This window comes from Anabrus simplex, chromosome 2 (genome assembly GCF_040414725.1).
Source record: "Anabrus simplex isolate iqAnaSimp1 chromosome 2, ASM4041472v1, whole genome shotgun sequence".
Classification (NCBI taxonomy): domain Eukaryota; kingdom Metazoa; phylum Arthropoda; class Insecta; order Orthoptera; family Tettigoniidae; genus Anabrus; species Anabrus simplex.
Window position 1 is genome coordinate 975,891,740 of NC_090266.1, and position 14,232 is coordinate 975,905,971.

General features: G+C 40.2%; 1 protein-coding gene across 3 annotated transcripts in view; it reads right to left on the bottom strand.

The window, feature by feature from the left end:
* Iml1 (GATOR complex protein Iml1) overlaps positions 1 to 14,232 on the bottom strand; it is a 724,094-nt gene that overhangs the window by 366,441 nt on the left and 343,421 nt on the right. For all 3 annotated transcript variants that reach the window (XM_067141784.2, XM_067141783.2, XM_067141785.2), the window contains exon 14: positions 11,928 to 12,065. In XM_067141784.2, coding sequence (XP_066997885.1) covers positions 11,928 to 12,065 — 138 coding nt within the window. The remainder of the gene's footprint in view (positions 1 to 11,927; positions 12,066 to 14,232) is intronic.

Sequence of the window (14,232 nt, forward strand, 5' to 3'; positions counted from 1 at the left end):
TTTTGTCACATCTGGTTGGAGTTCTAGGTGAAGAAGAAGAAGAAGAAGAAGAAGAAGAAGAAGAAGAAGAAGAAGAAGAAGAAGAAGAAGAAGAAGAAGGCACAGGCAGCTAATTTTGTTCCGCTTCAGTACACTGTGATCTTTGGTTTACCCACGGCCGGAAGAAGACCGACATTTTACTGCTCTTGCAATAAACTGATAAATTATAAATATTACAAATATTACTTATACCATGCTCACTAGGTCACTACACTGCACTTGACATGAAGAAAGAGTAAAGACTGAAGAGAGTCGTTTGGCAACCTCTCCACACCAAGCAAGGATCACTTCGAACTCATTAACTCAGCAGCGTGTAACTTACAGCTGACTTCCAGGAACTGAGGATATCATGTTTTGTCCCCAAGTATATTAATTATTGACTATTGCTATTAAGAAAACTGTCTTTTGAGAAAAGCACAATTACAGCTTTCACTAATTTTCTTATGAATTGTAAAATGTTTTCATGACGAGTAGCCAAGACTCGAACTGCTGCGAACCACTCAAGCTTCTTTGCCTACAAATGTCATTCCACGTCATTTTTCCACTGACATCTCAGAATATACCACTAATAATACCAATATAAATGGTCCGCTATTGGCATTAAGACCACTAAGTCGAGCAGGTCGTCCCCTTACTCCCACGTCTTCCCACCCCAACGTTTACAAACTTTTTAAACACTACTCTTTTAGAAATAGATTTAAAATGCTGTGCTATGTAAATAAATTACATGTGCTCTCTTTTTTTGCGGCAGATAATATAACGTAAATACAGAACTTGAATAATGATGTTTGTGCAACATTGGTAATTTTATATTCAAGAGACTACGAAGAATAAGAATGAAATGGCATGCAAAGAAAGATTATCTCCATGATTATTAAAATGGAAATATGAAGTAAGAGATACAGTAAGGCTTGTTTCTACTCACCTCATGGGCCGGTGAAGAGGAACTTGTAATACATAGGCCTACAGCATAAGTTTTCCTTTCATCCAATTCCCTACACTCCTCACCTCCCACTCATTACCCTCCCTCATTTCCCCATTCTATCCCTCCCTCTCTTCTACTCCTTATCCCCTCACCCTCTTCTCTTTCCACACAAACATTACTCAGTTGTAAAGGTATCTTCCTCAGTCAGTGCTGTGCTAAGCACACAACTTCATTCTATTTAAGCTCCACTTCATCGACCCATGAAGTGAGTAGAAATAAGCCATACTGTATCTCTTATTTCATATTTCTCAATTTAGTAATTACTGAGAGAATCTTTCCTTTACCGGGCGAGTTGGCCATGCAGTAACGGGGGCGCAGTTGTGAGCTTGCATCTAGGAGATGGTGGTTTCGAACTCCACTGTCGGCAGTCCTGAAGATGGTTTACCGTGGTTTCCCATTTTTACACCAGGGGAATGCCGGGGCTGTACTTTAATTCAAGTCATGGACGATTCCTTCCCACTCTTAGGCCTACCCTATCCCATCTCGCCATAAGACCTATCTGTGTCCATGCGACGTAAAGAAAAAAAAAAAAAAAAAAGGAAGGTTAGAAAACCGGATTTCGACCATCAAGGGAGATGTACAGAATATGAGAGAGACCATCTTTAATGCGGTAGAAGACAGATTAAATCGAACAAGACCTATCACCATGCCTTCAAACCCCTCAAACCTAACCGGCAATACAGGACACCTAGACCCGAAGGTGATTATAGAGAACCTTCCGGAAATCCATGGGTGACTGGAAGAGAACCCGACTAGCTTCATCGAGGGATTGGTCAGTCTACTAGGAAGGACTAATCTACCGGAGGACATCTTCATTCAACTTGTCACACTGCAGTTAAGGGGGCAAGCCGCTACTTAGTGGAATAACTTGCAGGGCTTAAATTGGACTTATTTCAAGAGGGAATTCCTTGCTAGGTTTAATTCCAAAGGGGTGAAGAGCTCTGTGAAAGGAAGCTACTGACTGATGTACAACCCACCAGCATGAGAGCAAGCGCGTTCATCCTCCAGACGTACCAGCCCTTCAAGCGGCTGCATGCTGAAGGAAACGAGAACGAGATTCTGTCAGACATCGTAGAACTACTCCACAACAAGATTAGACCCCCTACCAAAGGTATCACAACCGAGATCCTTTGATGATCTGCGTAGAATCATCGCCCAGTTGGAAGAAGAACACAAGAGTAAAGCCACAGAAGAGACCAGCTTGGTTAGGAAATGCTACCAGTGTGGAAGAATGGAATACCTGAAGAATAAATGTCCAACTGTGACGTCGGAAAAACTAGGTCTAGCTCATTCTGAATTGAGGAGGGATGGGACCGAGAACAGGAATGTGCCTCAAGACCCGAAAGACAAGCAGCCCTGGACAAGTAAGAAAGAGATTGGTCAGACTGTGAGCAGAACAGACCAACCTCGCCCAGCTATCATCTTCAGGATAGGTAACGAGAAATTTTCAGTCATACTCGACAGCCAAGCAAGCCACTCATTTGTAAATGGGACTGTTGCCAGACTACTACTGCCTATGAAGTCTCACCATCTCAGAAGGGTAGTGGGAGCAGCAGACGGGGTAACCTATTCCATCCAAGGACAGACTAACCTAACCGTTAATGCATGGACCTGCCTATTGTAATTAACGGTGCAGTGATTCAGAATCTAATACCTGACATTATATTAGGTCATGACTTTTTGGTGATCCTAGATTATGCAGCTCGTGAATTATTATTGGGAAAAGGCAGACGTCTGAGGTTCGCCTGGAGTAATGGAAATCGCCGCACTCACAATGATGTGGATGTCGACGTAGACCTGGGAGACATCCCGTTAACGCATCTTCAATCAAGTGAAGAAGAGGAGCTAAGACACGCCTTTAAGGACTTTGCAGAAGTCATCACCAATAAAACAGGACGGAGTACCACTGTAACGCACACCATTAAATGAAGCACTTCCTCACCCATCAAGCAACGCCCATATCCAATCAAACCTGATAAGCGTAAGTTCGTCATTCAGAAGATTCAAGAGACGGAAGGGCAAGGTCTTATCGAACCCTCTACATCCTGTTGGACTTCGCCTATCGTCCTACCAAAGAAGAAGAATGGGGACTATCGACTGTGTATGGACTTCCGCAAGTTGAACGAGAAGACTGTTAGTGACGCCTACACCATGCCTGACCTAAAAGACCCAATGAAACAAGTGGATCTAGGATTTTCAGCACACTGGATCTCAATTCCAGATACATCATTGGCTGATGTAAAAAGAAGCACACACATGATGCTGTCAGTTGTGTACACTATTTTATTTAAAAACTATATACATATGTTATATTCACATCAATAAACCACCCTTTTGAACAGCTGCCTACTACAAAGAATCAGAAGAAGACTGCAACAGATGCATATCAACTACCACCCAGCAAAACGAATTCACATACTTGACTTCAAACTCTCTGTTCAGACGACTTCCACACAAGTCTCATTAAAACAACTCAACTCTATCCTCAAGACTGCCTCTTTATATACGCTGCATAACCAGGCTTCTAGAAGAATATGACATAACATGTTTTTCTCATAAATTCGAGAGTCTCTAATAGCCTATTTATAATGTATAGTACTTTCTACATACTTCTAGCCACACATAGCATAGTTCTGGACTCATTACAGTGTGTTGCACAATGTTAGATTGGATTATATATCATACATACAGGTAATAATAAATTATATACTATTAATTACATGTTCTTACATTAAATATACTCACATTAATATATATATATATATACACAGCAGATGTTTCATGACATAACCTCACAAATAATACGATCATGATTATGCCAAATAAGGTTCGTATACAACTATGTAAATAATAATAATAATAATAATAATAATAATAATAATAATAAATATTTGCATTAATTATCCATGGGTTAAAGAATATTGTTTCCAAATTATATTAGTCTATTACACTTGCGTCAATTTTGAGCAACTATTTGATTCAAAATGTGTTGAATTTCATCAAGCTTCTCTAAATGTTAAGAATTGGTAAAAATAAATTGCTTTTCTGTTATAAGAGGGAAAGGAGGCAACAATGTAACACTTAATGCTTGTAAATTTTGCAATTTCTAAATACCTTTGAGGTAACGAATTTTGATGATGTGAAAATGTCTTTAAAAAATATCACAGATTTCAATTAATTCAGCTGTGAAAGCAGTAGATGATCTATAACATTAGAAATAAGAAATGAAAATGTTCTGTAAGTGGGCAGAAATGCCTGTTGAACAGTAAATCAAACAAATAAGCAATGAAATAAATAAATAAATAAATAAATAAATAAATAAATAAATAAATATAGAAAAGAATTGAAACATTCATGCACTAATGTACGTGTATCTACAGTGTGACTCAGAACACGTAGTGTTAAACATACTCTTATGGGTGTACATGGAGGGTGTGTGATGCATTTCTCTGCCAAACAAAGAGTAAGTTGAGGTACCATTACAGCATCCTTTTCATAAAATTCTTTAATATGGGCCCAACTACAAACTTTCCCCTCCCAGTGAATATCATATTTCTTAAGATTATTTTGCAATGATTTTATCAACATATTAAAAGCAAGCCATCTGAGTAGGCCTAATGATAGCCTGCTTCATCGATCATACATACATTTCTTTATTTCTGGGGAATCTGAAGAAATATTTCGGATTGGTTTGCTGTTTATAACATATTTATAACAGTTGTATATTGCACAAACGCTACGTCTTCCTATGGAACCTCCGTGGCTCAGACGGCAGTGCGTCGGCCTCTCACCGCTGGGTTCCGTGGTTCAAATCCCGGTCACTCCATGTGAGATTTGTGCTGGACAAAGTGGAAGCGGGACAGGTTTTTCTCTGAGTTTTCCTATTTTCCCCTGTCATCATTCATTCCAGCAACTCTCTCCACTATCATTTCATTTCATCTGTCAGTCATTAATCATTGCCCCAGAGAAGTGTGACAGGCTTCGGCAGCCGGCACGATTTCTATCCTCGCCGCAAGATGGGGCTTCATTCATTCCATCCCTGACCCGGTCACTGACTGGAAAACAGGTTGTAGGTTTTCATTTTCACTACCTCTTCCAACCATTTCAATTCACTGTATAAAACAAGCCGACATATCAAGTAAGTGTTAGATAGATGAATCTCATAACATAAATCAGCTGTTCATAGAACATAAAAATAGGTGTACTATAAAATTAATCCCTCTATCATATAAGGGCAATTCATATTTTAACCAAACTGCTCTTTTTTTAGATACAGCCATAAAAATCTGGAAAACCCACTTTGGGGCTGCTGTCTACGGGGTTCGATTCACCGATATCCTGAATGCAAGCAGACAACTACAAGACCCAAACCATTTAGAAACTTGCTCGGTTTTGTTGTTATAGACCTTTGATTTTATGCTTATTCTTGTCTTACATTTCTACTGTTCCCTCTGCCTAAACTTGTCTGTTTGTTCTGTGTGTGTGTTCCTGTCACCTTCCCAACTTCTTGTCTTTGACAATATATACAAAGAGCTTACAATTGAGGCAAGTAACCAATACATTCAGCTTCTCATCATAATGAAATCATATGGATCTCCACTGACCCATGAGGAAATTTATTTGCAATAATTAACTGTTAGACAGCAAACTGTATTTTCTACATACCATACTGATTTCCTTCCACCCTTTCTACATTTTTTCCCATGAGAGACCTGCAGGAAAGTTCATGTTCAGAGGAACATTATACTTTTGAAAAACGAGTCCAAACAATAATGACAATCACATATTTTATAAAAGTATCTGATACACTGCTGCATGAATGATACGCTGTGTCTGATAGCTCTATTCTCAATTCTTAGGATCAACCTCAGATGAATCAAATCTTCCACAATCCAACTACCTCCACAGAGGTAAATTTAATTATAACAAAGTTATTCAAGAGGGCAGATCGAAAAGTAATGCAGTACAATCTTTTGACAAAATATCTAATGAATAGGGACAAAAATACACACAAGAAAATTAAGGTTTTATCTATTTTTCAAATTTCCCAAGATACTTATCCCATCTTGACACCATGTTAAATATGCCTCATTCATATAACTCCATTCCCTGGGGGTATAGCCATCAGCTCACAACCTATTTCACTTCATCATCTGAACCGTAGAGCTGGGAATTTCTTCAGTGGTCCAAAAAGATAAAAGTCAGATGGTGCAAGGTCTGCATCATATGGTGTATGGTGAGAAGTATGGCAAACAATCTAGACCTTGCGCCATCTCACTTTCACTTCTACAGAGCTGAAGACACTCCTAGGGATTCAACGATTCGGTTCAGATGAAAAAGTTACATCGGTTATGCACAGGTGGCTATATTCCAAGGAATGGAGTTCTATGAATGAGGAACATTCAACTTGGTTTCATGAGGAAAGAAATATCTCAAGATACTTGGTTCCTATGTTGAAAAGTAGTAAAACCTGTAGTTCTCTTTAGCATAAGTTTTTGTTTTTCCTGCTTATTAAATATTTTCAAAAAAAATTGTGCATTACTTTTCAATCTGCCCATGTATGTATAGGTCAGGAACGTAAAATAAAACCTCAGAAAAAATGGCCACTGAAAAAGGTTTTTTGTAGAGAATAAAACTGACGAGCAGAGTAACAGCAGGGGGGAAAGAAAAAAACTGTTCAGTAAAAGCAATATGATCACTATCAGTTCAGACAATAATGTAAATTAGCTCATAATCAAGATGCACGTATAGGTCAGTATATATTAAATTTAAAAATAATGATATCACGAATGTGGAGTCAAAGAGCTGGAAGCAGAAGATATGTACAAGTATAGAGCACCAAGTGCATTTGATATAGGACAAAATTATTAATTAGAGCATTTCCAAAAAAAAAAAAAAAAAAAAATCTGATACGGTAAAAGGACAAGGGTTGATTCAGAAATCATGGCTACTTTTTTCCTCTCTCTCTCTCTCTCTCAAAAAAGCTTCAACACAGGAAATGTACAAGTAAATTTGGAAGTGTATGAGAATAACTTTTTAAATTGATGCCGCATGAGATAGGGATGTAGGAATATCTGGTAAAGTAAAAGGACAAACACTATTTAGTTCATTTTCCGGGTTAAACTGTGTTGTTGTTTTCTCTACATTACGTACAGTTTGCCGATGTTTCAAATACATTGCAGTATTCCATGTCAAGGCGACTGAGGTAATCAGTTTCCCAGGCAGCAATCACGCAAAGAATACTGCAATGTATTCAAAACGTTGGCAACTGTACATAATGTACAAAAAACAACAACACGGTTTAACCTCAAAAATAAACTAAATAATTCTACACACCATGGAAGCTTCACCTTTAAGAAGGAAAAACACTGCTTTATTTCTTCTATTGTTGTATAACCAGTTTACAATCATTGTACGTATTGTACAAGCTCTTTAATATCCTTCAAAGTAGTCTATTAGATTGTTTATGGTTCATTGCTACCGATGAACTTCGTCAATGTGCAGTGTGACGCATGTCGAACTACTCATACAATGCCTTGTTTGTTGGTAAATCATTTCCCATGCAATGACTATTTCACTATGGGAATAAGATCGAAGTCACATGGATGTATGAATGATATTCGATTTTGGTTCATTACATACCCCTGACATCAGAAAACTGACACAGGGAGCGTGATCACGGCCAGGATGATACACCCATACCTGTTCTGCCAGCAACTGTTGAGGATTGAAAAGATACAGTGCCCCGCCATCTACCAGTGAGTTTGAGAACTGTTCATGTACAGACACATCTGTATCAACAGTATGTAAGGAGTGTAGCAAACTAAATAAATTTATTGAATGTGTGCTTGGTGTGTCATGTTTTATCCCCCAATATTTTGGTGCCGAAACCCGGGAGTGACTGTTACAATACGTGACACTGCTGTGCGAGAACATGGACGACAAATTTGTAACCAGCCACTCCAGACGCCACAAACAAGTCAGCTAAGTCGCATGGACTTATATTTGGGACACGGAAAATTAACTGGAAGTAATGCATGATTGCAAATATAACAGAGAAATGGCTAATGCTTAAAGTATCTAGTACCAGTGGGATGAACTAACAAGGATGCAGATTTAGATCACAGCCCTAGTGCCTAAGACAACTCCAAGATGAATGTTGCAGTATTAGTACAATCTGCCACTTATTACATGTATTGTAATCTCAGCCTACGTCCGGCTTCATGGCTAAATGGTTAGCGTGCTGGCCTTTGTCCAGAGGGTCTCGGGTTCGATTCCTGGCTGGGTCGGGGATTTTAACCTAATTGGTTGATTCAAATACAAACAGAAGGCAGAAGGGCAGGAAATCTAATGAGAAACCACAGTTCTGGGTGTCAGTTGGGACACCGAATCTGATTCACTGCTCTTCGACCATCACATCAATGACAGGCTGCAAGACAAACCCACTACAAAGAGACAGGTGCTTCACACTATTTCGAGATTTTACAATCCTCTCGGCATCTTCTCTTTAGCATCCATCGCAGTAAAAATCCTATTCCAGGACACGTTGTGTAGGGGCATAAAATGGGACGATATTCTTCCCTCATACTTCGCAGCAAGATGGCAAATTTGGATTTCAAGCCTTTCTCACTTGTCAATTAAAATGGTTCCTCACTGACTAGGGACGTCTAGTCGAACACAAGAGGCTCCCCAGGTTCATGTTTTCTGCGACGCATCCGAGAGAGCTTATGGAGCTGTATTGTACATGAGAACACAGCTCGATGACAATATTATTGTTCACCTGGAATGCAACAAAAATTGAGTATCACCAATAAATAAAGAAAGAGACACTGCCAAGACTGGAGCTACTGGCTGCTTTGATGGGTTCACGCTTATTAAAGTAGGGTATTTCTGTGAGTCAATTCGATATGTTATCGCAAATGTCTCTGAAAGACGTTTGTCTCCAACTGTGTCATGGAAATTCATGAATATGTGACTCCAGTTCAGTGGTGACATTGTCCCACGGATAGTAATCCAGCAAATCTTGCGTCACATGGAATGTCTCCGCAAGAAATACAGTCTTCCATCACATGGTGGCAGGGACCTCCATGGCTCAGCGAACAGCCAGGTACCTGGCCTCCCAACATATTCTCAGAGGATTCACTTCCAGAGATCCAAAAGGTGAACCAGCATGTGCTAAAGATGAGTACCTGGGAATCTCCCATCGGCGTCTCAAAATACAGTTCTTACTGGAAGGTGTTACACATGATGGCTTGGATTCCCCGTTTCATCCATAATGCAAGACACTCGGAGAAACTCAACGGCCATCTGACCACACATGAACTGGAGGCTGTATGACTGCGCTGGATCCATATGCCCAAGCAAGAGAGCTTTACCATTGAATACAATGCCCTGAGCGAGAAAACATAACTCTCAGGAAGATCCAAAATTGGACGCTTCAACCCCTTCCTACAGGATGGCCTCATACGATTAGGGGAATGCCTCCAGTATGAAGAATGGACTCAACAGGAAAAGCACCCCCCTCCTTCTCGGCGGTTCCCATTCATTTGTGAAGCTTCTGATAAAACAAACCCATATACGCCTACATCATTTGGGAGTTAGGATTGTGTTATCGGAGCTATGCAAGGAACTTTGGATTCACAAGGCAAGACAATCAGTCAAGAAGTTCATTCACAGATGTTTACCATGCAAAATTGCCAAGAACGACCGAGGACGTGAAATAGAAGCGCCCTTGCCTGCTGCTTGGTAACTCACGCAGCCATTCGCCGTCATGGGTGTCGATTTTGCCAGCCCACTTTACATAAAAGTGGGGAGCCAGCCACAGAAATCTTACAATGTCCTCTTCAAGTGCGCTATGACAAGAGCTCTGCACTTTGAACTAGCATAGCATAGGATAGGAGCACAGAAAGTTTATGATGGCATTTAGACGGTTCTGTGGTAGATGAGGAGTACCACTTACCAATTGCTCTGACAACGTGAAGACATTCCAATCAGTTAATAAGGACCTGGTCATTCTCACCCAACTGTTCACTAGTCCGTTCACGAGCCAACACTTCGCTCACCTTCAGGTCTCCTGGAAGTTCATGGCTCCACAGGTGGCTTGGTGGGAAGGCTGGTGGGAAAGAATGGTTGGAATGACAAAACGATGCCTCAGGAACATGTTGGGATGGTTGCATGTTGATGAAGAGACACTTACAACCTTACGGGTGGAAACATAAGCCACCCTCAACTCTCGACCTATGATTCAAGATGACGCGGAGGTACTGTGTATGTTAGGTCATCAGCCCAGAGGCTGGTTGGATCCTCAAATAGCACCACCAAAGGCTATGCAGTTATAGGGAAACCACAAAAACCAATGGCAGTAGCAAAATGAGGCGTACTAGGCAAGGCGAGGTAGTTTGCCATTGCTTTCCTCAGGAGGTACTGACACCAAGCCATTTTTTAAATGGTGAACAACTAATGACGTTGCCCACCGGTCCAGAGTCCAGTATCCTCAAAGACCTCAGAAGCGAACTAAGAGTATTTTCTCGAACTCAGGAACTACCATGAAGTTCAGAGCCCGAAGGGAAGATTGATGGAGTGCAGAGTAGGAGACATTGTCCTTATTCAAGACAACATGAGACCAAGGCATATGTGGCGAAGAGCTTGCATCACCGAGAGAAGATCTGGAAGAGATGGGAAGGTGTGGACTCTCATCCTACGGACAGCTGATGGGACCACCAACAGCACGCCCATACAACTGGTCATCACCCTCAAAATCGACCACGGTGGGGAGGATATTGAGAATTGTAGATAGGCAATGCCCTGCATCTACCCGGAAGTTTGAGAACTGTTAGTGTACAGACACATCTGTATCGATTGTATGTATCGAGTGTAGGTAACTAAATAAATGTATAGAAGGTGTGCTTGGTGTGTCATGTTTTATACGCCAATAACAACATTACAAAGTTCATGTAACATACATTCAAATGTATATATTAAATATTTGGCTTTGTCACATTTTCAGGAAATAAAAAGTTCTTGCCTTAACTTAGGGATCGACCCTGGTATATGCAGTACTCAAAATCAGCTGATACAAGCATCTATAAAAATTAGACTCAAGGGAATGACCTAAGGTGGCGTTATCTAATGTTCAGATCTGAATCTCGCTTGGACTTACGAATGTATGAGTCTCAGAGTCTCTCAGAGCAGGAAACGACAGGGAGGCAGATTCTTTACTCACCATTAAGAGAGCAATAATCGATAATGGGAGTAGCAATGGGAAGGTAGTGTTTTTCATTCACATAGAAGCAATGTGGGACAGAGGACACTTATGATTTATCACAGTTTGATGCATAATCCAAGCCACTTCACAGCAATAAAATATAAAAAGGATGCAAATCCAACACAGGGAGTGGGAAAGTTCTTAGAACAGAGCTAGTAAACAACTTCATTGAATGAGCATTTACTGTGGACTATTAGAGTAATTTTATCACTGTAAAATGTTTTGGAACGTAAGTCCACTTGTATGTTGAGTATTGCAGACAGACAGTGCCCTGCCGTCTATCAGGGAGTTCATGTACATACACAACTGTATCGACTGTATGTAAGGAGTGTAGTTAACCAAATAAATATATTGAAGGTGAGCTTGGTGTGTCATAAGTGTCATACATCATAAGTGACCTCTGACACCCTCATGTGTAGAAGGTGACTAACATGCATATCACGAAATACCTTCAAAAGCTACTATGTAAATATATTTGTGAAGAACATATTCAGACACACATAATATCTGATAACCTTAAATGAGACCAACATTTTTCTAAAACAATGATGCTAGAGGCATGATTTCAGACCTTAAGAATAAGGTGAAGCAAAGAAATTATTACAATTGAATAGAACTTCAAATGTTATTAATGTTTACCTGTTGTAAGTGCTGGGGTCCATTCCTGTTCCCCAGTGGCTCCCCACAATAAAGTTAGACTTTTATTAGATTGGACAGACTTCTCTGTAGGAATATGAGGTAGTAAACTAGGTCTACCTAACAGTCGATTTTTTACATCTGAAACAGAAAAATTAGACTTAACTGTCAGAATATGTTCATAGGCAATTGAGTTTAGAGCAAGTAAGAAAAAAGGATTCACCCAGAAAAGTCACACTATGTTAACAACTAAATAACAGAATATATAGCTTGTAAGTCCCAGCAATAAAAACATATGTTAGATTTAAAGAACAGAACTTACTAGACTTTACAGCAAAGATTCTATCTTCACGTCCTGTTTCATTCTCAAATATATACCACCACTTATTGTGAAACAAAAATAGTTAATAAGTTCAGCTATGAAGGTGGAGACACAGGCATCTACTACTTAAAGTTCATAATATATCACTTGTATAATAATAATAATAATAATAATAATAATAATAATAATAATAATAATAATAATAATAATAATAATAATAATAATAATACCCGTGTGGGGATTTACTGGTTACCTCCATTGGGCACGTCCCATTGGAATTGGGGAAGCCCGCTGGCTCTGCCGCCAGCAGAGTCAGAGGGTAGTAGGGAAATAAAATACCACCGTGACAAAAAACTAGTCCCTTGCCAGGGTTACGGCGAAGACTGGTAAATGATCAGAAGCCAGGTAACCTTTAGGGCTAAAACCCTAGTTATAAAAGGATGGGTACCCGTCCAAAGCAAAGTCAAGTCAAAAAGCAGGATGGCACAACATTTCAAGAAACATACCCCAGGGCGTAAATCTTCGGATAAATCCCTCGTCGTGAACGCCACGGCGCACAAGTCTCGTTCGGATTCTGGGGGAAACTCGACATCATGCAAGAGACGAGTCGGAGCGTCTCGGTGTACCCCGAAGAGTCAAAAACTCAGGCCAAAATCTAAAACCCTTCTAGCAACTTTCAACATAAATTCACTTACACAAACTGGCAAGCTGAAAACCCTCACCAAAGCTCTTCACGAAAATCAGATATCCATAATAGCCCTACAGGAAACAAGGTACCAAGATGAAGAGATTTTTGAATCCGAAGGCTACCGATTTTTCAAGGGCAAAGCGCAAAGAGGAATCCTCAATGGGGCTGTGATGCCTGGAACCGCGTTTGCTGTTAGAACCAAGATCCTTAAATCGGTTGCAAATTTCGAACCTGTGAATGACAGATTGTCTATACTCACAATTAAATGCGTGAACAAAACCTACGCCCTAGTTAACGCACATGCTCCTACAAACGATAAGAACAAGTCTGATCCAGACGAATTTGATAATTTCTGGGACCTACTGGATGAAAAATTAAACAAAATCCCCAAACACCATGTCAAGCTTCTTTTCGGTGACTTCAATGCCCAACTAGGTCGTGAAAAGAAGTACAAGAAAGTTATAGGAAATTACCCTGCTCACAAAAGAACCAATCCCAACGACAAAAGACTGGTGTCCATTTGCGAAAATCACAACCTGCAGGTCATGTCGACCCACTTTCGCCACCTACCCAGAAAGCAAATGACTTGGCGTTCTCCCGTCCAAGCTCTCGGAGAGTTCCAAATTGATCATGTTGCAATCTCCAGGAGAAACAGCCCTGAGATTATGAATGTCAAGGTAAAGAAAGGCATCAATGTGGCCTCAGATCATTATATGTCTCTTATCAAATTCAAACCAATTCCCGCAAACATAAGGAAGACAACCAAACAGATCACACGCTTCGACAATGATAAACTTCGGCAAAGGGTCGAGGAGTTCCAGGAGAAGGCTAGACCAAATGACTGTGACTTTAACAACGCCAAAAGTCTCCTTGTTGAGGCCGCCAAAGACATTGCAGAAATCAAGAGAAGCAAAAAGCATGCCTGGTGGAATAGTACCTGCGAATCAGTCCTCCAAGAAAGACTCAATGCGTGGAAACAGTACTACTCTACGAAATCAGAAAATGATTGGGAAACCTACAAAACCCAACGTGCCCAAGCACATAGGGTGTTCAGAACTGAGAAACGTACATACGAAAAATCTCTCATTGAAAAGATAGAACAAAACTTTAGGAAGAATGAAAGCAGAGAGTACTACAGAGCCTTCAAACGCAAACTCACTGGCTATAAACCACCATCTCTATGCTTTGAACGAAAAGACGGCACACTGGCGACGTCAAATGAAGAAAATTGCAGCATTCTGGCAGATTACTTCAAGAATTTACTTAATTGCTCTAAGCCGCAAAGCGCCATTGAGACC